Source organism: Pleurodeles waltl, chromosome 2_1, assembly GCF_031143425.1.
Source record: "Pleurodeles waltl isolate 20211129_DDA chromosome 2_1, aPleWal1.hap1.20221129, whole genome shotgun sequence".
In the NCBI taxonomy this organism is placed as follows: Eukaryota; Metazoa; Chordata; class Amphibia; order Caudata; family Salamandridae; genus Pleurodeles; species Pleurodeles waltl.
In genome coordinates, this window is record NC_090438.1 from 680,971,506 (window position 1) to 680,986,622 (window position 15,117).

At 45.0% G+C, this 15,117-nt stretch overlaps 1 protein-coding gene across 3 annotated transcripts in view; it reads left to right on the top strand.

Moving 5' to 3' along the window:
- PPP4R1 (protein phosphatase 4 regulatory subunit 1) overlaps positions 1-15,117 on the top strand; it is a 689,987-nt gene that overhangs the window by 337,976 nt on the left and 336,894 nt on the right. For all 3 annotated transcript variants that reach the window (XM_069216574.1, XM_069216564.1, XM_069216553.1), the window contains exon 11: positions 8,976-9,757. In XM_069216574.1, coding sequence (XP_069072675.1) covers positions 8,976-9,757 — 782 coding nt within the window. The remainder of the gene's footprint in view (positions 1-8,975; positions 9,758-15,117) is intronic.

The window sequence follows — 15,117 nt, forward strand, 5'->3', positions numbered from 1 at the left end:
TATTGGGAAAATGCTCCAAACTTACGATGGAGGATTTTTAAAGGCAGGGGTCACCTCAGCTCAGGGGCTGTCCTGACTGGTGGGTGACTCCTCCTTGTTTTTCTAATTATCTCCTTCAGCCTTGCTGCCAAAAGTGTGGGTACTACCTGGGATGCCCTGTGGTGCTGTAACAAAGGGGGTGAGCCTTTGAGGCTCATCGCCAGGTGTTACAGTTCCTGCTGGGGGAGGTGAGAAGCACCTCCACCCAGTACAGGCTTTGTTCCTGGCCACAGAGTCACAAAGGTACTCTCCCCATGTGGTCAGCAACTTGTCTGGTTGTGGCAGGCTGGCAGAAACTGGTCAGCCCCACGCTAGAAGTCAGATTGGTATTCAGGGGCATCTCTAAGATGCCCTCTGGGTGCATTTTACATTAAATTACACACTGGCATCAGTGTGCATTTATTGTGCTGAGAAGTTTGATACCAAACTTCCCAGATTTCAGTGTAGCCATTATGGAACTGTGGAGTTCGTATTTGACAAACTCCCAGACCATATACTCTTATGGCTACCCTGCACTTAAAATGTCTAAGGTTTTGCTTAGACACTGTAGGGGCATAGTGCTCATGCAACTATGCCCTCACCTGTGGTATAGTCCTCCCTGCCTTAGGGCTGTAATGCCTACTAGAGGGGTGACCTACCTATGCCACAGGCAGTGTGATTTGTGGAAGCAAATGTACAGTTTAGGGGAAGGACACTGGTGCTGGGGCCTGGTTAGCAGGGTCCCAGCACACTTTCAGTCATAACTTGGCATCAGCAAAAGGCAAAAATTCAGGGGGTAACCATGCCAAGGAGGCATTTCCTTACCCCCCCCCACACCAAACGAAAGAGAATGCGACTAACTTTTCCCGAGAGAATCTTCATTTTCTAAGTGGAAGAACCTGGCAACTCCATTGGCATGAGCAGTCCCAGGTCTGTGTTACACTACAAAGTCCATTCCCTGTAGGGATATGGACCACCTCAACAGTTTAGGGTTTTCTCCTTTCATTTGCATTAGCCATCTGAGAGGTCTGTGGTCAGCTTGAACTATGAAGTGAGTACCAAAAAGGTATGGTCTCAACGTCTTCAGGTACCAGACCACAGCAAAGGCCTCCCTCTCAATGGCACTCCATCGCCGCTCCCTTGGGAGTAACCTCCTGCTAAAAAAAGCAACAGGCTGGTCAAAGCCATCATCATTGGTTTGGGACAGGACTGCGCCTATCCACTTTTCAGAGGCATCTGTTTGCACAATGAACTGCTTAGAGTGATCTGGAGCTTTCAAAACTGGTGCTGTACACATTGTTTGCTTCAGGGTGTCCAAGGCCTTTTCACAGTCCACGGTCCAGTTCACTCTATTGGGCATTTTCTTGGAGGTGACTTCTGTGAGGGGTGTCACTATTGATCTATAACCCTTCACGTACTTCCTATAGTACCCAGTCAAGCCAAGGAATGCCCTGACTAGAGTCTGGGTTTTTGGAGCTACGCAGTCCAGAAAAGTCTGGATCTTGGGTTGGAGTGGCTGAACATGGCCTCCACCTACAAGGTGTCCCAAGTAAACCACAGTACCCTGCCCTATCTGACATTTAGATGCCTTGATAGAGAGGCCTGCTGCTTGCAGGGCCTGCAAAACCTTCTTCAGGTGGACCAGGTGATCCTGCCAGGTGGAGCTAAAGACAGCAACATCATCAAGATAAGCTGCACTAAAGGACTCCAAGCCAGCAAGGACTTGATTCACCAACCTTTGGCAGGGCATTCTTTAACCCAAAGGGCATCACAGTAAACTGGTAGTGCCCATCATGTGTAGAGAATGCTGTTTTCTATTTTGCTCCAGGTGCCTGCTGTCAAGTCAAAGGTACTTAAGTATTTGGCAGCACCTAATTTGTCTGTTAGCTCATCTGCCATTGGAATGGGGTGAGCATCTGTCTTGGTGACAGAATTAAGCCCTCTGTAGTCCACATAGAACCTCATTTCTCTCTTGCCATCTTTTGTGTGAGGTTTGGAGACCAAGACCACTGGGCTAGCCCAGGGACTATCAGAGTGCTCAATCACTCCCAACTCCAGCATCTTGTGGACTTCCACTTTGATGCTTCCTTTAACTTGGTCAGACTTTCTAAATATTTTGTTTTTGACAGGCATGCTGTCTCCTGTGTCCACATCATGGGTACACAGGTGTGTCTGACCAGGGGTTAGAGAAAAGAGATCAGCAAACTGCCTGAGGACTTGCCTGTAGTCAGTCTGCTGTTGGCCAGAGAGGGTGTCTGAATAGATCACTCCATCTACTGAGCCATCTTTAGGGTCAGTGGAGAGGAGATCAGGGAGAGGTTCACTCTCAGCTTCCTGGTCCTCATCTGTAACCATTAACATGTTTACATCTGCCCTATCATAAAAGAGTTTGAGGTGGTTCACATGGATCACACTCTCTTGGGGGTCCTGCTAGTGCCTAGGTCAACCAGGTAGGTGACCTGACTCTTTCTCTAGCACTGGGCAAGGACCACTCCATCTGTCCTGAAGTGCCCTTGGAGCCACAGGCTCCAGAACCCAGACATTCTGCCCTGGCTGAAACTCAAACATAGCAGCCTTTTGTTCATATCACAACTTCTGGAGCTGTTGGCTGGCCTGAAGGTTTTTGCTTGCCTTTTCCATGTACTCTGCCATCCTTGAACGTAGGCCTAGTACATAGTCCACTATATCTTGTTTAGGCTCATAATGAGGTCTCTCCCAGCCTTCTTTTACAAGTGCTAGTGGTCCCCTAACAGGATGGCCAAACAGAAGTTCAAAGGGGGAAAACCCTACTCCCTTCTGTGGCACCTCTCTGCAGGCGAAAAGCAGACATGGCAAGAGGACATCCCATCTCCTTTTGAGTTTTTCAGGGAGCCCCATGATCATGCCCTTCAATGTTTTGTTGAATCTCTCAACAAGACCATTGGTTCGTGGATGGTATGGTGTGGTGAATTTGTAAGTCACCCCCACACTCATTCCACATATGTTTTAGGTACGCGGACATGAAGTTGGTAGCTCTGTCAGAAACCACTTCCTTAGGAAATCCCACTCTGGTAAAAAAAAATACCAATGAGTGCTTTGGCTACTGCAGGGGCAGTAGTGGACCTAAGGCACCCCTTGGTACCCCGAGGCAATTCCCCTTACTACTACCACTAGGATATACTGGTTCCCTGATGCTGTGGGAGGTTCAAGTGGACCCACTATATCCACTCCCACTCTTTCAAAGGGGACTCCCACCACTGGAAGTGGAATGAGGGGGGCCTTTGGATGGCCACCTGTCTTACCACTGGCTTGACAGGTGACACAGGAGGTGCAAAACTCCTTTACCTTCTGGGACATATTGGGCCAATAGAAATGGTTAACTAACCTCTCCCATGTCTTGGTTTGTCCCAAATGCCCAGCAAGGGGAATGTCATGGGCTAATGTCAGAATGAACTCCCTAAACTCCTGAGGCACTACCACTCTCCTAGTTGCACCAGGTTTGGGATCTCTCGCCTCAGTGTAAAGGAGTCCATCTTCCCAATAGATCCTGTGAGTTCCACTGACATTTCCTTTTTCTTGCTCAGCTGCTTGCTGTCTTAGGCCTTGAAGAGAGGGACAAGTTTCTTGCCCCTTACACAGCTGTTCCCTTGAGGGTCCCCCTGGGCCCAAGAGCTCAACCTGATAAGGCCCTAGCTCCATGGACTCAGTTACCTGAGGGGATAGAACATCTTCCTGGGAAGAGAGGCTCTGCTTCTTTTGCTGTGCTGAAGCTGGTTCCCCAGTCTTCTTTCGTTTCTCTTGGAAGGTTGGGCCATTATTCCAGACCCCAAAACCTCTTTTTCACCCTGAGCTCCACACTGTGCCCTTGTCTTGACACACACCAGTTCAGGGATTCCCAGCATGGCTGCATGGGTTTTGAGTTCTACCTCAGCCCATGCTGAGGACTCTAGATCATTTCCAAGCAGACATTCTACTGGTATTGCAGAAGAGACTGCCACCTGTTTCAGGCCAGTGACCCCTTCACATTCTTAAGTTACCATTGCCATGGGATGGTCTTTAGTCTGATTGTCAGTATTGGTGACTGGATATGTCTGTCCAGCCAGGTGTTGTCCTGGGGAAACCAGTTTGTCTGTCACCATAGTGCCACTGGCACCTGTATCCCTCAGGGCTTCTCCCATTGATTAAGAGCTGCTGCCTGTATTTTTGCATTTTAGGCGGCCAGGCAGCAAGTGTGGCTATGTCCACCCCACCCTCAGAGACTAATGTAGTTCAGTGTGAAACCTGATTTCCTCTGGGCACACTGTTGATCCCACATGGAGACTGGCTATTCCAGTGCTAACTGGAGTAGTTGTGGAACTTTTCTTGTGGCAGGCCTGGTCTCCAGTTTGGTGTCCATGCCGAGTACAGATGCGCACCAGGTCTTTTTGGGATCAAAGTTTTTACTCTTATACCCAAATGAGGATTGTGAAGAGGCTTTGGACTCACCCTCCTGAGCAGGTTTTTGGGGCCCTATAGAGAGAGACTACTTTTTCCCTTGGAAGTCTCCACAGTCTTCCCCAGGGGAGGCTTTGTGACCCCTTTCTTTTGGTCACCCCCCCCTGTGGAAGTCTTGGTCACCTTAGTCTTGACCCAATGGTCTGCCTTCTTTCCCAATTCTTTGGGAGAAATTAGACCTAGGTCTACCAGATGCTGATGCAGTTTGTCATTGAAACAATCACTGAAAAGATGTTCTTTCATAAACAAGTTATACAGTCCATCATAATCATTTACACCACTGCCATTTATCCAACCATCTAGTGTTGTGACTGAAAAGTCAACAAAATCAACCCAGGTCTGGCTCGAGGATTTTTGAGCCCCCCTAAACCTAATCCTGTACTCCTCAGTTGAGAATCCAAAGCCCTCAATCAGGGTAGCCTTCATGAGGTCATAGGATTCTGCATCTTTACCAGAGAGTGTGAGGAGTCTATCTCTACACTTTCCAGTGAACATTTCCGAAAGGAGAGCACCCCAGTGAGATTTGTTTACTTTTCTGGTTGCACAAGCCCTTTCAAAAGCTGTGAACCATTTGGTGATGTCATCACCATCTTCATATTTTGTTACAATCCCTTTGGGGATTTTTAGGATGTCAGTATCTTCTCTGACTCTAGTTATGTTGCTGCACCATTGATGGGAGCTAAATCCATCTCTTTTCTTTCCCTCTCTAAGGCTAGGAGCTGTCTCTCCAAAGCCAGTCTTTTGGCCATCCTGGCTAGCAGGAGGTCATCTTCATTGAGGCTGCCCTCAATGCTTCCAGAGTTACTGGTCTCCCCTGTGGAAGAACCGGTCTCTCTGACTATCACTTGTGGTGTCAGGGTTTGAGGGACCCTGGTCTCCCTAATTAGGACAGGAGGGAGGGAGGGAGTAATCCTCTTGGTCACTAATTTGTCCCTCTGTAGGATTATCCTCAGAGTGGTGGTCCTCTGCAAATGCTCCCAAAAGCTCCTGGAGCTTTACTTTGGTAGGGTTGGACCCAGTCTTTATATTTTTTAGCTTACAGAGAGTCCTTAAATCTGACATCCCTAGATGCAGGTAAGGGGTGAGGTTGAGTTAAACCACCATCTCATCTGTGCTAGACATTATTTCTCTAAAAGTTGGGATTACTTTTTAAGAATCTAAAAACTACTTCTAGAACTTAAATACAAACTTTTACAAACTTTTAAACTCTAAAAAACAAAAACAAAAAAAAAATGCAACAGGGACTTACACAAGGTCCTAGCAGGACTTTTGAAAAGTTAGAAAAATAGCTAAAATTTCCAAAATCAGTTTCTAATGAAATGTTTTGGAATTTAGTCGTGTGAGCAGGTATTGGCTGAGACAGTGCAAAAATCAACAGTTCCTGGGGGGGGGGGTTTCGGGGTGGGGGGTAAGTAATGGTTAGATTGTGAGGTAGGTAAGACACACACAAGTCTCAGTTCCTGGGCATAGGCAGCCCACCGTTGGGGGTTCAAGGCAACCCCTAAATTACCACACCGGCACAGGGGCGGCCGGGTACAGTGTGCAAAGCAGGCGTCTGGTTTTATGTAGGAAACAATGGAGGGACCCAGGGGTCACTCTAGTGGTGCAGGCAGGGCACCGGGGGGCTTCTCGGGACAGCCACCACCTGGGCTAGGCAGAGGGTCGCCTGGGGGTCACTCCTGCACTGAGGTTCGGTTCCTTCAGATCCTGGGGGCTGCGGGTGCAGTGCTTGGTCCAGGCGTCTGGTCTCTTGTTACAGGCAGTCGCAGTCAGGGGGAGCCTCTGGATTCTCTCTGCAGGCGTCGCTGTGGGGATCCAGTGGGGTTGTCTCGGGCTACTCACAGGGTCGCAGTTGCCTGGGAGTCCTCCCTGTAGTGTTAGTTCTCTGGATCTCGAGCCGGGGGCGTAGGGTGCAGAGGGTGAAGTCTCACGCTTCCGATGGGAAGAGTGAGGTCTTTGAAGTTTGCTGAAAAGTTGCAAGATTGTTGCTGTTTGTTGAGCAGAGCCGCTGCTCACGGGAGTTTTAGTCCTGGGGTTCAGGGCAGTCGTCTGAAGCTTCAGTGATCGCTGGTCCCTGTTGGATGTGTCGCTGTTGCAGTTTTTCAAGTCAGGAGACAGGCCGGTAGGGCTGGGGCCAAAGCAGTTGTCGTCTTCCGCCGTCTCTGCAGGCTTGTAGGTCAGCAGTCCCTTTTTTTAGTTCAGGTTGCAGAAATCTGATTTCCTGGGTTCTTGGGTGCCCCTAAATACTAAATGTAGGGGTGTGTTTAGGTCTGGGAGGGCAGTAGCCAATGGCTACTGTCCTGGAGGGTGGCTACACCCTCTTTGTGGCTCCTCCCTGAGGGGAGGGGGGCACATCCCTAATCCTATTGGGGGAATCCTCCAAACTTAAGATGGAGAATTTCTAAAGGCAGGGGTCACCTCAGCTCAGGGCACCTTAGGGGCTGTCCTGACTGGTGGGTGACTCCTCCTTGTTTTTCTAATTATCTCCTCCAGCCTTGTCGCCAAAAGTGGGGGGAGGTGGCCGGAGGGGCAGGATTCTCCACTAGCTGGAATGCCCTGTGGCGCTGTAACAAAGGGGTGAGCCTTTGAGGCTCATCACCAGGTGTTACAGTTCCTGCAGGACGAGGTGAGAAGCACCTCCATCCAGTACAGGCTTTGTTCCTGGCCACTGAGTGACCAAGACACTCCCCATGTGGTCAGCAACTCTTCTGGTTGTGGCAGGCTGGCAGAAACTGGTCAGCCCCATGCTAGAAGTCAGATTGGTATTGAGGGGGCATCTCTAAGATGTCCTCTGAGTGCATTTTAAAATAAATTCCACACTGGCATTAGTGTGCATTTATTGTGCTGAGAATGTTCGATACCAAACTTCCCAGATTTCAGTGTAGCCATTATGTAACTGTGGAGTTCGTGTTTGACAAACTCCCAGACCATATACTCTTATGGCTACCCTGCACTTACAATGTTTAAGGTTTTGCTCTCACCTGTGATATAGTGCACCCTGCCTTAGGGCTGTAAGGCTCCTTAGAGGGGTGACTTACCAATGCCACAGGCAGTGCGAGGCTGGCATGGCACTCTGAGGGGAGTGCCATGTCAACTTAGTCATTTTCTCCCCACTAGCCCACACAATCTGTGAGGGGTCCCCAGGGTGGCATAAGGCATGCTGCAGCCCTTAGATACTTTCCCTGGCATCAAGGCCCTTGGTACCAGGGGTACCATTTACAAAGGACTTATCTGAGTGCCAGGGCTGTGCCAATTGTGGAAGCAAAGGTACAGATTAGGGAAAGAACACTGGTGCTGGGGCCTGGTTAGCAGGGTCCCTGCACACTTTCAGTCATAACTTAGCATCAGCAAAAGGCAAAAAGTCAGGGGGTAACGATGCCAAGGAGGCATTTCCTCAAAGGTGGCATCTATGTACTACTTCTGATGTCATCACGGTGACTACGACGCTGTTGATGCCCGTAGAGTTGACCAACGCCACCTACCGACGAGCAAGGGTATTGCCCGAATAAACAAATCTGATCCAGTCTGACACCTGGGGGGAAATTCTAAGGTAAGGAATCTGCAACTAGAATGTCTCTACCAGATATATCGTTACCAAAGGTAAGTAACTTGTATGGCAATGCTATGCATCATGCTGTTTTGTGTACAGGGGGCAGATATATTTTTAGCTGAGTGCGGTGTATAAAAATGGGTAAATAAATAGCATGCATTAGAAACCTGGATCGATGTTACAAGAAAAAGTGCTTAACAATTCTGCTTGTACATCAGTTGGATGAAGATTCTTGCAAGTGACAGTCCATTTTTGTACATAATGTTTGAAGATTACATGTCTCTGCCTGTTTGCTGCAAGTGTACATTTTCATTTCCTGAGTCTAATTGTTTTGAGGCATGAGGACAACAAAGCCCACTCTTTTTATAGAGTTTAAATCTTTCCCTCTTCCATACACTCACTTTTGTGATACTAGATTTAGTTTCGATCTGTTGCTGCATTTTGTTTCTCAATATTTTGACTTTTTATGCCATGTTAAACTATTGCTGCATGTTTCTTCATGAACATGTTCTTTTTTTAATTCTTCTGTATCCCTTTCTTGCATATTTTCCCATTTTGTCTTGTAGTCTTATTAGCTTTATAAATATTTGATGTGCCCTCTCATTACTATTTTCATAGTACTGTGTGTAAAAGTACTATTAAAGGACCAGAAGATAACATTTGTTGTAATAAATCAGACAGGGCAGGGAGTGCCTTTTAGGTGTCAAGTTTTAATTCAGAAAACACTAGCATAATATTTTACCCAGTGACACATATATGCCCCCTTATTCTGACTTTCTAATAAATGAACTATTTATTTTAATAATTAGGTAATTGAGTGTTAAAGTAGCAATCAGATTATCATGTCTTACGGTAATGAAATACAGTAACTTGATATCGATTTTGTTTAATTGTATATTAATTGCTTTTTAATGATTTTCTTCTCACCTAACAGTGATGTTTCAGTGGACCACTGTGGGGTTGTACTAGAAGATCATAGCTACTTTGCAAGGGAGCATCATAATTATGTCATAGAAGAACATGAAAGAAATCTAATATTGGAGAATTCAGATGAAGTTCTTGTGGAGGATGGTGTGGATTTCCTGGATGATTTGGCAGAAGATGCAGGAGAGGTGGCACTGGAGGATGATCGTGATGTAGATGTTGACGATAGTGATGAACTCATACTGGAGTATTCTTCAAATGAAATAGCTGAATATGCAGCCGAAGTCATTGTGGAAGATGCTTGTGAGGACATTGCATGTGGTGCTGAACGTATCGTCGAAGTGCCTTCCAAGGACATTAATGTGAATTTCACTATCCAGTTGGCAGATGCTTCACAAGGTCCCTTAACATCAAGTGACACAGCAAGTGAAACTAAAAATGACGTTATTGTATCATCACATTGCTCTTCTGTGTTTTGTTCGGAAACTTTTGAAAGTTGTAATCAAAGCAGTAGTTCTTGTAAATCACCCCTCCATTTTGGGCCAAAGAACAGCTCTATTTCAGAACAGGAATTGTACAATTCTTTCCATTACTGGAGGACTCCTATTCCAGAGATTGATCTTGATCAAGAACTCCTTCAAGCTCAGACCTCAAAGGCAAATTTGGAATGTCATGAAAATACACCCGAGGTTCCTGTGTCCAATAGTCCAAACATAAGCATGGCTACTAGGAAAGAGTTGGAAGAAATGATTGAAAATCTGGAGCCTCATGTTGATGACCCAGACGTTCAAGGTACAGGCAATAAATGAAATGAAATTCTCGGCTTATTAAGTGGTCTCCATTCTTGAATAAGAAATTATTCAAGCTTATGATGTTTTTCTTTATTACACAAATAGATGCTCATTAATATTGCATGTTGAGAATTAGATTTTGTTTCAAATTGGCTCTCACAAAATATTTGTGCTAATTTCTGAGGGCCGCTTTTAAGAATGGGTTTGGTTTTGCATCACATTTCTTTGTGTTTGGGCGCTTTAATGTTGCTGCAGGTGGCTGCATCTCGTTGTGCTTCTGTTTTACTGTAAAATAATTTTATTTGCATTCTGGAGTGGTAAGGAGTTTGAAGTCCCGGGTTCACAGTGTAGGCTTGGGAATAATCGGGGTGCAAGGATCTACTCCAAGCCAGAGTCACAAAGCCCACGTTGGTAAACTGCCTATGAGGTTTCCCTTTGCATTTGAAGTAGAATGCCAACTTTTGGGGGGTATTAAAATGAATCCCACAAGTAGTCTTGGAAATGAGTCACAGAAGTACTCCTATTTCCCAAAATCATGAAGAAATGTTAATTTGTAAATTTACTGTTATTCTTCTGTAGAGGGAAATGTTTTTTCTCCAGCCCCTTTTATTCTACCCTAATGGAATATGTGGTTGTTCTTCCATAAAGTGGTTAAGGATTTACTGATGCAGTTAACAGAAGTCTGTTTTAATTTGTTTCCAGAAAATACTTGTGAATGCCCACTCTAATTTGCAGCCTCAATACACTATAACATCCCCTTTCTCTCTCCTAACTCCAAAATGTAAGATTGTAGGAAATCATTGAGTCAGAAGTTCTACCATTGTAAGTGCACTTTGAACATCCCAGTAATCCTCAGTCTGTTATTTGGAACATGGAAGTTGGAAGCACCAAGGATTTTTGTCTGTCTATTATGCACTTAGGTGTGCAAAAAATAAATAAATATGAATTCATCACATCGGGTGCAAGAAAACTATATGAATCGATCACCTCGTGCTTTGATGTAAGGAAGGGAATAGTACATTGAGAGGCACATTCAATAGGCTACGAGGACAGGGAATTGTTATGGCTTGTGTTAATACTTCATTTATGAATGCAGAACACGTCACACTTCTACATTTGAATAGGTGACTTAGGGCAAAAGCTTCATGAAATTAACTGTTTCTTGTGAAATTAAGTAAGTCCCAGCTCCATTACAGCCGTCATTGTACTACTGTTTTTTATTTTACTTTTTTTATAAGCATTAATATCGGCCAAACCTTTGCATCACACGTGTCAAGTTAGAGTAAACTACAGGTACTTATCCTTAAAGTTGCAGCTTGTCTTGCGTCTTTTCCTAATGAAACTTGTAGCTGAACTCCCTTTAGCGTTACTCATACGTATCTCAGCAGATTGGTTAAGAAGTCAACCATACATTAATTTTCCCAGCCGGCTGAATATGGCTGTTTTATGTTAGGGCTAGCTGCCACTACTTTTGAAGTCATTTGTACATTGATCCAGGTATAATGTCTACATTGATACTCATTACCTATGATTCCTCTTATGTCTAGAACAAATGCCATAGTAAGAACTCTTGTTAGGTGTATGTCCTAGTAAACAGTTGTGGACTTGTCATCTTCTTTTTCTTATGATCTTCACTGCTAATCAACCACCCGTGACCAAAATAGCTTTTTGAAGATTACAATTGAGACCACGTCGGTGGAGAAAAGAAGAACTTGGTGTGGCATAAACTAGAAAAATATTATTTAAGGGATAATTATCTTCTTATTTCTGCATAAAGTGTGGCCATAGTCCTGTGAAATAGCGACAGTATGTCTTATGTTCGTAAATGAAATGCTACAAAAATGATACAACCGGTTACCTACTTGATGCTATTATGATTCAAGGCTCCAGTTCTTGTGCAGCTGGTGGTTTAGGAGCACAAATGTTAAAATTGATTCTATGCTGTATTAATGTGTCACAGATTTTACCAACATTTTTTCCAACAGTTTTATAGATTGCAAACCACACTTTGAAGGGGTTCCCAAGCACTGTAGTTATAGGTATAACAATATCTAGAAATAGTGGTGTAAAACAAGCATGAATTCAAGTAAAATTAGACCTATAGCAAGCATAGCAACTACAGGGGTCACTGCAAAACTGAAAACGGGTAGCTAGATTTGGAAAGTACAAAGATGCTAGAAAGGGAATTTTTGAAGGGTGAAGCAGTGGGGCTGTATTTATTCGACGACAAGAGTATTTAACAATTATTGAGAGACAACATTGATATAAAAAAGTTGGCTCAATAGTGTGAGGGGCCATTGTTTGAGCAAGGAGGGATGTGATGAACCATTTATATTCATATATTTAATAAATACAGGGATTTATCTAACAATGCAGGTGTGAGCCAAATACATTTGAGAGGGTGCTTGAAATGAAGTGCTTGTGAATATGCGACTGTCGGTCATGAAGTTGTACTGCACAGGTCAGGTGTACCTAAAGAGGAAGACTTTCCCGTGAAAGGTCACATTAGATGTCAATATATATATAAATAGGCATTAAACCTGTACTGTAGGTGCATAGAGAATTGTGGAGACACTGACCAGGATGTTGGACAATATTGATTAAATCTCTTCTTTGTCTTTTCATGAAGATTTGGATGTTTAAATATTGTCTCCTCAGTGTGAACAGCATGGTTTATTCCAGAGATTGAAAGTTCACCAGTCAATTATTTAGGAGAGTAGATGTGTTTCCACCCTATGTAAGCAGTCTTGAAGGTTCACCAAACCTCTAGAAGAAGCCAGTTAAATGCTGATGATTGAATAGTTAGAGGTGCATGAAAATCATTTAAAAGACAATTATTTTAGAATGTGGCAAACTAATGAATGTCTAAAAACTCAAGAGCAATCTGATGCCATTTTGTAAGAAGAAATGTGCACCATTTAGCAAACTCACAGTATTTATGAAATTCACAGGTTTAAAGGGTGTGCTTCAGATGTGGAATACACATATATAAAGTAGTACTGTAAGCACGTTTGAAGGGCACGGTGAGACAGCTTAATGAAAGCGTAATCATTTGTGTAGAAAAAAGAAATTTTAATATGGAACAAACTTGTGATTAAATTAGAACTTTTGAGCTTGTTTTCGACAATTTTTTTTCAGCTGACACACTTAAAAAGTATGGAAAAAAATCAGGATTAAGTCATCAGGCCTGTGATTAGGCGTGGCACCGATGGTTAGGCACATGGGCTGGTAGAATAACAGCCTGGCCAGAAGCAAGGTCTATGTCCAACGGTTGGGTTGAATTTGCATGGGTGGTTACAAGGCCTGGGTAACGGATTTGACTGCTGGCCAGACCCTGCATCCACCTGCTGGGGTATATAGGTGGGTAGGACTGCTAGGCTTAGACTATGCCCTTCGGCCAGCCTCTGTTGTGTACAGCAACTCACTAAAACAATTTAAAAATAATGTATGGTTTGTTTAGTACACTTTAACAAACCCAGAGGAAATAATGAACGTGTTCATGTTGCAGATCGTAATTAGTGGGACTCTGGTGTTTTGAGGTCTTTGCCTTGGAACCATGACATAACTGTTTTTAAACATGTAATTTTGGTAGCATGGGTGGGTGTTGATATACGTGCACTCTCCTGCCAGCTAGCATTTTTTCTAACCCACCAAAGGGTCTGGTGACTGACACAATCCTAGCTGCTTTTGCAAGCCTGATTGCTCCACTTTTTTTGAGACTGTTGACTCTGATAACCATCAGAGCGTGGTTGACGCCTTTCCAATGGTAACACTGCTCTACCACCACCACCACCACCACCTTGACTTCCCAGCACCTCAGTTGTCTTCATCGACTCAGTGGAGTCGTCTTCCATTGTTACATAGCTCACTCAGGAGAATTAATACAGTAAGGGAGTGATGGACACACACCCTTCCAGTTTTGTCCAAGGTGCATCGTAATATACCCATTGGCGGACCAGGATATCATTTGCAACCTTTATCTCTCATGCGACTGCAAGATCTCATGTGAGTTCTGCCTCGACTTTCCCCACAAGAAGACCTTAAGGTACTAAAAGTAATGGTTTTGGACGTATGCCAAAATGCAGCACAAGCCTTTTTTGTATATCCAAGGGAAAGAGGCTGGTCAACCATTACCCAACTGAGATTTGTCCTATAGTGCTTCTAAGGAAGAAGACCAAGGCTGGGTGTCCTTGGCATTTAAACCAGCAGGGCCCCAAATCAGGAAGACACCAAGGGATGCGAGTATTGTTCCAGAGCAGCAAAGCCAAGCAATGAAACACTGTCCTTTATGTGGCCCCATGCCAAGGCAATGCACTGCTCCCTCAGATATCAACCCCAAGTGAGGCAGAAAGACACTCCCAGGCCACCACTGCTCTCAGGCTCAGGTCGGCAACAACCTAAGGCTTTGGAATCAAGCAAGCTCCCATTGAAAGGGCAGAAGGACATAGAGCCACAACAGTCATTGATTTGTCCCTCCCTGCCCCTTACTCCCACCTCATCCTCCCACCAAAAGGCAGCAGAATTTCCCCATCAGAGTTGAAATTGACCGAGAGCACTACAGAGGACTCTGAGGCACCCATCCTGGTAAGACGTTTGGAGGAGCTCAATGCCAGACACCAGCAGCTCTTCATTCACCCAGAGACTGGTAGCAATTCTGCTAAGCTGCCCCCTATCACATCTGTCAGCCAGAACTGCTGCCAGTTCCTAAGAACTGAGTCTAAACTTTTTGAAGGAGCTCACCTTTGACACACCACGAGACCCAGTGCCCAAGATGCACAGAGAGGGATCCAAGCCCTCGACCCCAGCCTCCCACACCCAGGCAATCACCACTATACCACACTACACCCATACTCCCCTCACCCTCCACCACGAGCAGAATATCCAGATAGGTCAGGGCAGTCATCCTCTGACCCATGCAGTCCTTATGCGGCGGGAGACCCTTAAAACCAGCTGTTGCGGGCAGGGATTGGAAACAATTCCTGGGACAATTCTAATGATGACCCTGTGAACAACACTGGTCTGAGGCCACACCCAGCTAAACGTTTCTTGCTGGATAATATCACTGTATAAAGCAGTAATTTATGGGCCGCCCATACACAAAAATCAACATACATATCTTACAGGAAGAGGATAAGTCTTAGTTGTGACCCTCTCTAAGACAGAACATACTGTTCAGTTCCTCACAGTTTCAAAGACCCTGTAAAGGTAAAGGTGGTCACTCAATAAGTTGTTCAAAATTTCTCCCAGACACCCACTTTACATTCATGGACAGGTCACCCAGAGTCCCTAGTAGAGCATACAGTAAGGACACATGGCTGGGCTTAAGCCATCTGGTGGTTCCGCTGAACAAGGAGAGTGAGC